At 32.7% G+C, this 13,901-nt stretch overlaps 1 protein-coding gene and 1 pseudogene across 2 annotated transcripts; one reads left to right on the top strand and one right to left on the bottom strand.

Annotated features, from left to right (window-relative positions):
- Window positions 1–751: 751 nt before the first annotated feature.
- On the bottom strand, window positions 752–6,114 carry LOC124842472 (S-adenosyl-L-methionine-dependent methyltransferases superfamily protein). 2 transcript variants are annotated; one of them, XM_047318962.2, is made up of 12 exons: window positions 5,972–6,114; window positions 5,646–5,718; window positions 5,477–5,570; window positions 5,319–5,368; window positions 5,126–5,175; window positions 4,277–4,385; window positions 3,408–3,468; window positions 3,100–3,152; window positions 2,653–2,745; window positions 1,914–1,977; window positions 1,388–1,495; window positions 752–1,190 (listed from the first exon to the last, which is right to left on the bottom strand). In XM_047318962.2, the coding sequence occupies exons 2-12, from the start codon at window positions 5,670–5,672 to the stop codon at window positions 949–951; spliced, it is 951 nt and encodes a 316-aa protein (XP_047174918.1). In that variant the 5' UTR covers window positions 5,673–5,718; window positions 5,972–6,114; the 3' UTR covers window positions 752–948. The 2 variants fall into 2 exon arrangements, with proteins under 2 accessions (XP_047174918.1, XP_047174919.1); XM_047318963.2 differs by having other exon boundaries at window positions 5,924–6,026.
- Window positions 6,115–6,120: 6 nt separating this feature from the next.
- Window positions 6,121–7,914, top strand: LOC124842471 (pentatricopeptide repeat-containing protein At1g08070, chloroplastic-like; annotated as a pseudogene).
- Window positions 7,915–13,901: the final 5,987 nt, after the last annotated feature.

Here is a 13,901-nt window from a genome sequence, read left to right as displayed (position 1 = left end):
AGACCGACTTGACTGGACTGTTACAGTTAACCTAAAATTATCGATAATAAATTTTAATATATCTGCCGAGACGTTTCTCTTTCTATTTATGTAATATACGTTTTGTATTTAATTGAAATCATTATATCAAAAATTATTTTGGAGATATAATTACTTTATGACATTATCTTATCTTGCACCCCTCTATTATTTGCATGAGAAATTTTGTATAAATAACACTTTATTAATTAATTACAATAGACCCCACAGCCCAAAGACAGGAGCTTCCACTTTCTAGGCTTCTGTTGTATAACACACTTGAAAAGGAAAGCAATTGTAACCATACGCTGAAAAATCTATGAATATCCCAATCTATCAACTTTCAACCATGCTTTGACCAGAGCACTACAAAATCACCCCACACTGTCCAATGAATCCATCCAAATTCTATGCATTGCAAGTCATGCTAATAATTGTTCTTAAGCATGAAAATGAGCTTAGATAAATAATTTACAAATAGCGGCAACGTATTAATATCAACCATTGGATAAATTAAATATGTAATGATTACACCAAGAGCACGCAAAGTTCGATTGCTCCTGTGCACTGGCAGGGTCAAGTGCGATGTGCATTCCCCTCTGGAAAAGACAACAAAAAGAATTGAGCAAACAAGTGCTTGCTACCGACATCTTGTTTATCTTGTCTCGTTGCCTTGTTTTTGTTGAAATTTGCTGATTTAAAGCAACATCCTAACATCGTCAACATCAGCCAGTGAAAAGTTTTACATGTTTGGATGGTTTTTACTTAGAATTATCTGTATTCATTTCAAAATTGTTACAACAAAAGACTAGTCAGGCATGCAATGATGGTACAAGAGAAAAGAAAGTGCTAAAGTTCACACGTACGTTAATAATTTATAATCGAAAAACACAGTTCTAAATGACATTATGAATAATCAGTGTAGCACGATCAAGAATCCAACGAGAGGTTTTCAGGTTCTCGAACTCCTTGATTGGAGGCCTTTTTTAGCTCCAGAGCTCTCTTGTAAGGTGGAGCAATTGGGGGTTGTACAGGATCCAAGCTCTGATATGTCCCCCCATCAACTTTAGGTAATGGATATGAGCGATCAGAATCATAACCTCTGAGGTCGCCACAAGCTAGAAATGGGATATACACCTTATTAGGGCCTTCCAACCATCCACTACAACAATCTGAAAAACCACATGCATCAGTTACTGGAGACCAAAGCCATGAAAAATAAGGTCTCCTGGTGATACAATGAAAACAACAAAAGATATTTCTCAGAGTCATTATTATTTTAGTATACAGTATTCAGGATTAACTTTATGAGGCTGAATTTAATAGTCTATAATTGCATACAAGATTTACTATAAGGACGAACATATACCTGTATCATCTACCCCCGAGGGACTTCCAACCTTCTCAAGAAGCCGATGCAGATCTTTTGGATTGAATCCTTCAGGAGGGGAATAGTTTTCACAGACTGCAAATGCCTCTGGAAGGGTGAAAAACCTAGAATTAGCTCAAATACTAGTCAAATACAATTACCCACTTCCTAACATTTTTAACCATACCTTTGCCAATGTTAGTGTGATAAAAACTAGCTTAAACACATGCAAATGCAAGGTGTCACGGCTATATTAAACAAGTAGTATTTTTGAAGTTAAATCCAAAAGAGGCTACAGCTATATTAATCAAGTAGTATTTCGAAGTTCATAACTTCATAGACATTTTTTACAAGATATAAAAGCTTCTGTTTAAATCTAATTAATGTGATGAGTGTCAATTCCTATGTGATGTCATGACTGCAAATTCTTAAACACGGTAATTGTCATAATAAAAAAGAAACCATAAAGAGGGAAAAAGTATGCATAGCAAAAAATAGCAAGCATTGAGAAACTAAAAATCCTTACCAATGCTAGAATTGCGGCTGCTTTTTGGTTTTGCAAATGTCACTACAGGAAAGAATAACTTTAGCTGCAAAGCAGAGACGACAGAGGTTGTCATGATGATTTCTAGGGTTATAGAAAAAAATTAAATTCAGAAAAACTATGTAACAAAATAAGACCAGGTAATTTTGAGAGACAATGATAAAACTTTGCCACTTCCCAATTATTTCGTTATGAATATTTGGCAGAAAGTGCAACTGCGAAACAATTTCACAACTCAACTAAAATTTTAGATTGGGTAATGAGTAGGATCAAATTCCAGCCAGACAAAAGGCAAACTCCGTCGTAGAATCGGTTCACAAAATTTATCTTATGTGAGTGCAATTATTTTGTTTATCACGAAGCAACTTAATGGTGTTTCTTTTCTTTCAAAGTACAATCATTTTGTAGAATTTGGGTGTAACTCTTTGAAAAGAATTGTCATTCCTTCTCACACAAAAAAAATACACATTATACGATGTGATCTAACTGCCAAAGTCAGAAATATTATGTGGTATTTGAATTACTTATATTGCTTTCAAAGGTTTGCAACCCTTGTTCATTCTTTAATCATATCACTTGTCTATAGATGTTGACAAAAGCTAACTGAAAGTTGGATGACTGCAAGGCATGAATGTAAAACATACTTGCAGTAATGTCAACTATGCACAAGCACACAAGTCTTAATTTCTAAAATCTCATGATACGGTGAAACTTCAAATACCTGACAATACAGAAGGCTCGTGTCCTTTCCTCTAAATATCTTTGCAATAAACTTTCCTCCTTCCTTAAGTACATGAGTAACAATTGTCAACCCCTGCAAGGATACCAATAAGCATCAATCTGCAACAAAAACCTAACAAGAGAGGCAAATAAAACCATGCAACTCTTTGCTAATCAAGGAGTATACAATTTAATATAGATCATATCCTGTGTATGTTGCTTACTAGACATGAGAGTAGATGGACTGAAAATAGATATCAAGAATCAATTAATCCTTGTTTCTCAACAGGGAAAAGAGAAACAGATTGAGTAATCACTGATTTTATATATCCTTCAAATTTATTTTCATCGCCAGTTTGCAATAGTGATAATGTGAACATAGACTATCCAGATGGAAAAACAATAAAGGGCGCAAACAATAAGAAGGGGACAAAGATTAAATACTTACTGCAAGTATGAGTTGGGATTGTACGAACTCATCCATGTCATGAAGCCCAGTAACTGCAAAAGTCAAAGCTTGATTTCTTAAACTACAAACAAATTAAGAGATTTTGTACGCAGGTATTACAATTGACATAGAATAACAAACGAGAGACAATAATTCAGGCTGGTTGGGTCCTTGATTAAGGTTAAAAACAAAAATGTCAAACTGTATGTAGCTTTTCATAAAAGTAGTTCTCATGTCAAATTGCACTACTTCAAACATAAATATTGTGTTTGAAGAAATTAATCAGTTAAATTGAGCATTTTCTTTACCATCAGGAGCACCATCACAGACAACCAGGTCAGCCTTGCAGCCATCGAAATGTCTAATGACCTGAATAAATCAAGAGAAGGAAGAGGGGCTCACAAACTTAATTCCAATGGTCATTCAAGTAATTTAATTGATGGAAAAAAAAACAGCCTCCAATAAACCAGTTCTTTATAATTCTTTCAAGTTTCAACAAATTGTAGACTCCAGCAGAAACGATTTGTTATGAACATCATGAGACATACTTGTGCATTTTCAATCCATACATACAAACTAAGTTGATTTTGTAAAGCTGGAAATTAAATCTCCTTATTATCACACTATGCATTTCTACCATTCTCTCTAAAACATGCAACATATGCAGACCACAATGTTGATAATGTTTTGTTGAATTGGGTTTATTCTGATTTTGGGGAAATTTGCCCAAGCAATGACAATGGATACATAGGCTTTACAGACAACAATAATGTCTAGCTGTTATTTTACACGAGTGAAAAGTGTGATTTATAGCATGGTTAAGCACTATAAACAAAAAATGTAGTGCTTTTCTTTTCCTCTCTTCCATTTCCATGCTTTGCTCATTGTTATGGTTCTGGTTTATGGTCTGGACTGATGTTCCTTTAACAGAAAGCAGCATATATAGTTGTAATTCAAATGATAGAGAAACAAATATAATAAATGAAACTCGTATGTTTCATTTACATAAAATATTTAAAAGGAAACTATGCAATTTCTCGATGAAATTTGAGGACGCAACAAACTGAGAGACAGGTATATTTTCTATCTCTGCCAAGATATGTAGCTTACTCAACATGTATCCAAAATATTATAAAATTATCCATAAAAAAAATTATGGTAATACTGCTATACGTACCACTTCAGCTGTTCGAGCATTAGTTATATCTCCCTGCACCTGAATGACGCCTTCAATTGGAGCCATTGGTTGCAAATCAATAGCAACAATAAGAGGAAGATTTTCACCGCTGCATACATCATGCAACAAGAAGTTGATGACGTTGATAGAGACAGAGCGATAATACAAGTGATTAAATAGGAGACATTCTTCTATAAAAGAAATAATTTATTTAAGCCCCAAAAATTGAGTTTGGAAGATAGAGAAGAAGAAAAAAAAAAGAAATCACTGAAGGAGAGCTACTCAATCCATCAGCATGTCTGTAAGGGAAACTCCCTTGAAAATCCAAAGGTTTATAAACCATCAAGAAGCCAAATGCCTAATTTATCCCATGTCAGCATTTCATCCAATACAAGCTACATAGAAGATATGAGTTATACTCCAACCAAGTGCCCCAAACTGTAGCGTACATTGTTACCACAACTTTAGCTTCTTTACATCAATTAAAACAATTTAAGCTTCCCAAAATATACGATAAGAAAACCAAGGGGTGGACACTATATTCACCAAAAATGTCAAGCTATGAGTTCATAAAGAAATAGAATTAAAACAATGTAAGAACAGATGATATACTAATTTCTTTCCTTTGTCTTGATGAAAGTCTTATTTTATAATAACAATAAAAATACAGTTATCAGTTGTACGTAATAATGACTAACAAAAATGAAAACATTAAGTTAGATAGAGCTTAATTTCAATCCTGAGTCTTGGCATGAATCTGCAGGTGAGAAACAATGAAGAAAAGCTACTGCCCTGATATGTGTTATGTGAGAGCAAACACTATAGAATTTTCAAAGAAAGCCAACTTACTTTGAATCAGGCGCAAGCTTGGCTGGGAGATACAATTTACGACTCAAAACCTGCATATAAGAACTTAAGTATTGTGCTGGTTATCAAAAAAGACATACGAATGCATGGACTAGACTGCTCTCCCACCCTCTGAACACATGTTTGTTTGTTAAGAGTTTGTATGACATGGCAATTAATATTTCATCACAAGTACCTGACTCCAGCTACCCGGGGCAGCACACAAATCTACAACACGCTTCACTCCTGCAAAAAATAAAAAATTAATCTCGAAACAGTGTCTCAGCGGAAAAAATATTCAACAAACCCAAAAGGCCAAATACAGACTTTTGTGGAGAAAGACAGACATCCCACCTTCAAAAATGTTGAATTCCTCATCTATCTGAAGGAGTTTAAAGGCACTTCGAGCACGCCAACCTTCCTCTTTTGCTTTGCGATAATAGATATCCTGAAAACCAATTTACCTAAGCATGAATGCACCCTAAAAAAGAACACTCATGTAGGATAAAAACCAAACACACACCCTCTTATCCCTTGAAGCTCTCCCCATACTCTATCGTTCACTTGCCCTGCCACAGATTACGCAAAACAAGTCCCTGACACCAACAATTGCCAAAAGAAATTAGAACATGCAACTGAAATAAAAACAAGAAATTTAAAAAGAATAAAATAAAAGTTTTTTTCCATCCTTTTAGCCATTTTTTCAAACACCTGGTGCACATACAGAAAATCCTCCTTTCACATTTACATTACATAGCTTAAAAGCCCCTAAATTTTAATCCCCAGAAAATCACAACTTACATGGACTCAGAATTTTACAATCCTAATATTGAAAAGAAAACCATGCACCTTTTAACTTGAACGATCCAACGATCACCTCTCCAACCATACAGCACATTCACTAGTTACCTAGGTTATGTTATATATTAAATATATATGCCCGTAGCCGAATTGGATAATATTGCAACAGTAACCGGGTCAACCCGTGTTCAGAGCCTATGCCGGCTCAGAATCTGAATCAAATAGCAATTCGCGCTCAACAACAACTCGTCACAAACCCTAAACCCCAATTGTTGAACCCTTTAATATCACTCCTCACGAATTCTAAAAATGTATTCTTTCACCTCCACAACCAAATGCCTTACACGGTTTCTCCCAGAACCACTACGCCTTCACCAACGCCCTCAAGGCCTGCTCCTCCCACCACTCTCGCTCCAAAGCACTCGAAATCCACGCGTGTCTCCTCATTTCGGGTCACTACCTCGACATCTTCATCCAGAATTCTCTCCTCCTCCCTCTTCTACCTCGCCAACTAAGGTGTTGTCTCCGCCTCAAACCTCTTCTGATAAATTTCCTCACCCGATGTCGTTTCACGGAGCTCACTAATCGGGCGTCGCGCAGTCGGGCTTCGAGGCCTAAGCTCTTCACTATTTTTCCAAAATTAACTCGATGCCCAAAATTGACAAACCCAATGCAGTCACCCTCGTGGGCGCGTTGTGCGCTTGTTCATCTCTCAGGGCTCTGAGACTCGGCAAGTCCGTTGACGCTTACGGCGTGACGTTGATTGCCAGCGCCAATGTTGTTTTTGACAACACGGTGTCGGACCTGTATGCAAAGAATGGGTCTTTGAAATATGCCAAGAGCCTGTTTGATAAAATGTCTATGAGGGACATGATTTCTTGGACCACTTTGATGGGTTACGCTGCGACGAGGCTTTTGATGTGTTAAAACGAATAGTGCAGAAACAGAGCCTAAGGAGGCAACAATGGCGTGTGCTCCTGTTGCGGCATTGGGTTTGGGGCGGTGAGTGCATTCATATATTGACTGACGACACGACCTTGTGGTAGATGGAAATATCAGGAATGCTTTGCTAAACATGTATGTGAAGCGTGGAGACATTGCAAGTGGGGTTTAGAATTTTGACATGATTATGAACAAGGATGTTATCTCCTGGGGCATTGTGATCTGTAGCCTTGCCATGAACAGTTATGGGAAAAGAACATTGGAGCTATTTTCATGCATGTTGATTGAAGGGGTTGAGCCTGATGATGTTACTTCTGTTTGGGTGCTATCTGCATGCAGCCATGCGGGTTGGTGAATAAAGGGTTATGTTTTTCAAAACAATAAGGAACTTTTATGGCATTGTGCCACGGATGAGGCATTCTGGTTGCGTGGTGGGTATGTTTGGACGTAGTAGTTTGTTTGTGGAAGCTGAGGCTTTCCTTACAAGCATACCTATTGAAGCTGAATGGCGTGTCTGGGGCTCTTCTTCAGACATGTAAAATTTAGGGTAATGAAAAGATGTCTGAATGGATAACGGGACATCTCAAGGGGAAAAGTGCTGGTGTTGATACTCTTCCTTTGCTATCTAACATGTATGCCAGTTCTGAGCGATGGGATGATGCTAATAAGGTTGTGAAGAGTACTGGAGTGAAGAAAGTCGCTGGATGTAGCTGGGTAGAGCTTGAAGTGTACAATAACAGATATTCGCATGTGTGTGCTGCCTGGTGAGGAGGATAAGGGAGGATCAATGAAGTTTTCACATGGAGAATGGTACCAACAATGATGTAACCTCTTAACCTCCTGAGGTTGACATTGAGTACCGGTCTAATTACTCTGTTCATATGTAGAATCGATTTGTGATTTATCTCAATTTGCAGTTCCAGCAGAGCAGTATTCCGCCAATTTTCTCCTTTATTTTACTTTCTGGAACTTTTGCACGGAATTCATTCAGCTGAAAAAATTCTACACGAATTCGAAATAAAATTTCGTTATTTTTTTTTTCTCTGACACTTGAGTATGATATGACTCATTGTCGTCTCATCAAATTCCATTAGGACGTGAATGGATGCACCATCCCTTCAGTTTAATTGGTGACAAGTTAAGGATGAAATATACGTGAGAGTTATAATGGTCGACCTGAGAATGAAAGTCGGCTGAATTGGAAGTAAAATGTATGAAGAATCTTATGAGCAAGCTATATGTATATTTTTTGTTTCTTGTTAAAACTCCTGCACCATTGTAATAAAGAAAGGCAAAATGTGATGGATCAAAGCCCTGATTTGCAAGGACAGCTCCTTTGACGAGGGGTATTTCTGCAAAATTCAAAGATTGAAACAGGGTTAACGTCTAAAATCACAAAGCAAGAGACCTGTCTAGGAAAAACACAAACTAGCTCCATATTTTTATTCTTGTTTTTTTAAAGAAAAGGATACATTTTATTTCTAGACACAATTAAATATTTAAAAGCACGATTTTATCAACAATTTTTATAAAACTTTAAACTTACACCTAAAACTAAAATATATGCTAATTCTAGAAAATTACTAACTCTATAAAACTAAAAAGGAATTTTATTAAAGAAAAAAAAAGACAAAAAGAAAAACGTTAACTCATACAGAAAAGGTGAAAAAAAAAAATTGTAACTTTTGGATCAATATTTTACACTTTCAATTTCGCCCTTAATTATTAGGCTCTATCCATCTGTTATTAAAATTGGTCAAGGTCAATACTATGTTCAATAGTGTATCTCGTGTGCGCATCCATTGGGTTTAGAAATCACCTAATAAAAGGTTTAACTTAAAATACTATTCACACATTCAAGTACTACTTTGTAGTTTAATTAAATGGGAACTTGAAATTTTGTAGTTTAATCAAAAATTGCAAAATTTAACTATGCTGTCATATCATAACTAAAAGAAAACTCACTCGATTTAGCATGATTCAATTACATAAACCAAAACTACAATTAAACTAAACTAAGCAAATTAATTTCACCAGTTGTATGTAAACTAACTTACCTACTTCCTAAAAAAAATCACAATATGGTTACCTATATTAACTCATTATAAAGATAAAACAAAACTATTTGTCGATAATTGTAAAACAAAAATTGTTAAAAAAAACTACACCAACTAAAATAAAGATATTATAAACTAGACTATATTAGGCTTAAAAAGGAAATGGACATGGAATGAGTATAATCTCATGTTTCATAAAAATCAGAGCTCAAAGGAGTAATATCAGTTTTAGTATATTTCACATTTTATTAATCTGGTTTTCTTTTTCTCACCAACTTAATGTTGTAAGATGATTTTGGTGTTTGAACAGTGATAGAAGAGGCTTTGGACAAATTGGAAGAAAAACAAACTCAAGTAACAGAAAAGCTAAAGAGGAGTATCATGAGATTGTAGAGCCCAATGTTTTTAGAGAAACCCCTAAAGTGTGGTCAAGAAAATGAAACCTATTTTTTAGAGAAGACAACCTTGGGATCCAAAAATAAAATGACAAGTCTAGTTAAGTGTTAATAATTAGTTGTTTATTTTTTATATAATTAATAATTTGTGTTACTAAATACCCTTTTTTTAATTATTTTATTTTTTTTTCATCTTCTAATAAATATTGTTATTTTTTAAAAAATGATAAATATATATTTTATTTCATAAAAGAGGGTTTTAAATGATTTTTATGCTGGAAATAACTATATAATTTATCTATTTAAATATAAGTACTAAATACACTTCCTTAATATTTATTAAAAACGTGAAATCTAACTTTATTTTAAAATATTATTTGTTTTATGAAATTTCTACTCATTTATATATTATAAATTAATTTTATTTTTAATTGATTTATAGCTTTCAATTAATTAACTAAACAGGTCAATTTAATTCGTTTAAATCTAGTTTAATATTTGTTCGTCCAAAATCAGACGAGTCTGGTTAACATGTTGAAAACAGATTTACTTTTACAATTCAATCTAATCCACTGTCTTTTTTTTCATTAAAATTATAATATCATATTGGAACGGCTGATTTTTTTTTCTTTTCATATAAAAACATACTGATGTTATGAATATTTTTTATAAGCGTGTTTCTTGAGATAAATTTTCGTAGTATGGTTTATTTTAATAATTATTTTTACCATAAAAATATAAACTTAAATGTTTACTTCGTTCTCATGTTAAGAGGTGAATTTCTTTTTAATATCCCGTTTTAAAAATGAAATGAGAAGTATATGAATAAAGTCTACATCAGCATGGACTTAACGTCGTACGTCGTTGCTGTCAACTTAACGAACAAGACCTTATTCATACATTTTTCATAACATAGGACCCAATGTTTTCATTTTTAAAATCAGATATTAAACAGAAATTCACTTCTTAACACGAGGACGAAAAAAGCATTTAAGCCTAAAAATATATGTGTAAGTGTATGTCTTTTCACCTATCCATATAATAAAGTAATATAATTATGAAAATGATTATTTAATTATGTTTTTGTCAATACTTTGCCGTCAAAATATAGAAACTAGTTTTTCTTCAATATCAAAATATACACTTCTACACAAATAAAAAACCTCTTATATATGTTTAATTTAAAATATATGGGAAAACATAAATAAGTGTATATATTATTCACATTGTGGCTAAAAAAATATTCATTGAATTAGTATATTTCTTAAGAACATGTCTAATATAATAAAAAAAAACAAAAAAAAAGAACCCTTTTTATATTTCATCTTCTTTATTATTGTCACCATAACTAATTTTGTATTGGATACAATGTATACCAAACGGTTATTAATTGTTAACCGTTCGGTGAACACAACAACAATGGTCAACAGGTAATCAATTAAGGTCAATCAGGTCGAATGGTTTTTGGGCTAACGTTTAAGTAATTGGGTTAAGAGTTCACTAGAAGATAAAATAATCAAAAGAATAATTAAGAATATCTAATTGAAGATCTGATTAAAGATATTGATAAGTGCTTAAAATATTGATAAAATCGTTTATGAGTAACTAACTAGATTTCCAGGTAAGGTTGTTTTAATTTGGCTTATGAAACGTTTATAAATACAATTACAGAGCCAAATGTCACAGCCAAATGTCACGTACTTTCAACAAAGACTCCATTATGTTCTACTTACGTCCGATCAAGACTTAAATATTAGACTGTAATAAACAATATAAAATCACTCCTAACTTGAGCGTATGAGGACCTTTTGCAAGTATTTTCCCTTCCGGTCAAGAATACAACCGATCGGATCAGGTGACAACCGAACAGTGCAGTCGACGTGCAAGCGATTCACAAGAAAAACAATCCAGACGTTTAGAAGAAAAAAAACACTTCAAAAAATGTTAGTCTTTCAATCTTACAAGTCCTTACCAAACAATTTTGAACATTCAATTTTTGAGTTTAATATTTCAAGACATATAATAAAGTTTAAACTATCCTCATATCTAGCTTTAGATTCTTATCCAATATCTTTATTTTATCTGCTGTGACCACAAAAATTATACAAATGTTTGAAACCAATCATTAATTATCATGACGATAGAGTTATATACATAGTCATCTATTTTAAAATGGACTCAAATCTAGTTTCATTTCTTTTTTAAATCTTTCGTTCTGTCTGTCTTTTTATAATTATGAGCAAAAATGAATATATAAAGAGCAAATAATTTTCTTTTTATTTTAGTAAATGTTAAAACTTCCTTTCACGTAAGATGACAATTTTTTTTCCAATTTATTAAAAGATCATAATATTTTTAATAAAGTAATTGGAGAAAAATAACTTTAATATTTGTATCGTAGGATACCTGAACACTCCAACTGTCGACCGATAAACCGGACGACCATAATACATCGATAGTCGACTGATAACCCCGCACAATGACAGACCACCTTACGATCGTAAGATGGCGATCGTATATATGTGTCGAGCGCATCAAAGACCAACGTCGGCCCGCAACTTACCTTCTGAACATCAATCGATAAAACGATCGTATTATAGCGATCGCATGTTTGTGTCGATGCGCTAACGATCGACAAGTAGCGAGCGATGTCACGACAATCGTATTATAGCGATCGCATTTTTGTGTCGATGCACTAACGATCGACAATTAACCAGCGATGTCACGACAATCCAGTAAAATTATCGGAGGAAACGCATTCGGTCAACCTTAGTCGAACTAACATATTAAATCTTAATAAACGGTTAGGAATATCAGTTTAATGTCACGAATCACGGGACTTACTGATCCGGTACTAAGCACGATCTAAACGGTTACACTTTCCAAGTGGTCAACTTCTATAACTGACCGGATTTTCAGGTAAACGGTCTATTCTACTATTTTAAGCAAAATTCCTGAGAGAAAATTAAGCTATTATTAATTATTGAACTAAACAAGTTCAACGATTCCACTTTTTTCTGACTTGAGCATAGGAGTGCCTTTGCAGGTACCCACCCCATTCTCCCTGAAACTTGTTGAGAAGGAATAGGACGTGAAGATAAAGGCATCATAGGAGGAGAGGAAGCTACTCATCAGGTTCATATTTCGGTCCCAACTTTTATACTGAAACAATATTTAAAATAAATTTAATATTTAAAATAATTCTAATAGTTATAACATTAGAAATATAAACTAAATAAATCAATATTTAATTAAAGTAATGTAATAATACAGTGTGATACAAAATTGAATTCACATGGAACTCGACATTGATGTTTTCCATTCAAATTCAGTTTTAAAACTGAATTCAATTTTAGAATGGAACTGATCATAACATTGATGTTTTCCATTTGAATAGCAAATTACAAATTTAATAAACGTTTCAATGTTTCAATTCACGTTGTGATGTTTAGGCTTCCTGAAACTAGTGACATTTCAACAAATACATTGCGTGCAACATCACACTACTTAGTCAAAGTAAACCAAATTCAGTTAATTAGACTCAGAAATCTTACAACCCAATTTAATTCATTACAGGTAGATAAATTAATAAAATTGATTCATTTAAACACATTTTATTTTTTATTTTATTATATATTTATTATAGTATAATTGAGATGAATTAACTCGATTTATTGATTTATATAAATATAATTAAAGTATTTAATCATTTCATCAAGTTGTGAAACAATATTCGTTAGTTCAACAAAGGCACTTCTTATTCAACATGCTCAAAGAGATTTTGAGTTTTCCTTCAATCTGAAAATGGAAGTCACTCTCCAAGCCATGTTTCACAATTTCAACTAGGATAATGATATTTTGACAATAATTTTTTTATATCATTTTAACATTGTTTACGTGTCATTCTGTGATTGATCCATATTAGAGTTTATGATTATTATTATTGATTATGAAATAATTTTGAATTAATCACATATTAAAATATTATAAAAAAATGTTGTCAAGTTATCCTTTCTATTTTCTGTTATAGCATCGAAAACTTGTGTTTGAAAACTTTAATGCCTCAATCATTGAATTGAAGGCAATTGTAATCAAATTCTCACATTCTCATTTGTTTTTTCTTTACTAGTATTTTAACTCTCTTGATTTAGTTTAAATATAATGTTAAAGGATTGTTTTGGAATTATTTTATATTTATTATTTAATACATTTCGTATTTAAATTTAAAATTATTATTCTGATTTAGTTTAATTTAAGAAATAAGTAAAGTGTGTTTAAAATATAATAATATACTTTTAACTGTATTTTTGTGGGTAGAAATATAATAATATAATTTAGAAATATTTAGGGACAGAAACAATCGATTAAATTAAAGTTTTTTAAAGTAGAAGCTATATAGATAGATATTTTTTTAAGTAAACTTGGTTCAAGAAAAATATAATCAATCAATTAAAACATACTTTATAAATATATATTTTACTAGGGATAAATTTAGGAAATTCATTACTAAAAAGATATAAGTTGTTTTTATAACAAATTATTACAAATTTTTAATATTAAATCTTAATCATTTTTACAGATTTT

The sequence above is a fragment of the Vigna umbellata genome, chromosome 5 (assembly GCF_029865625.1).
Source record: "Vigna umbellata cultivar VRB3 chromosome 5, Vumbellata_1.0, whole genome shotgun sequence".
In the NCBI taxonomy this organism is placed as follows: Eukaryota; Viridiplantae; Streptophyta; class Magnoliopsida; order Fabales; family Fabaceae; genus Vigna; species Vigna umbellata.
Note: the sequence above shows the minus strand (reverse complement) of the source record. Positions and strands in the feature narration are given on the sequence as shown.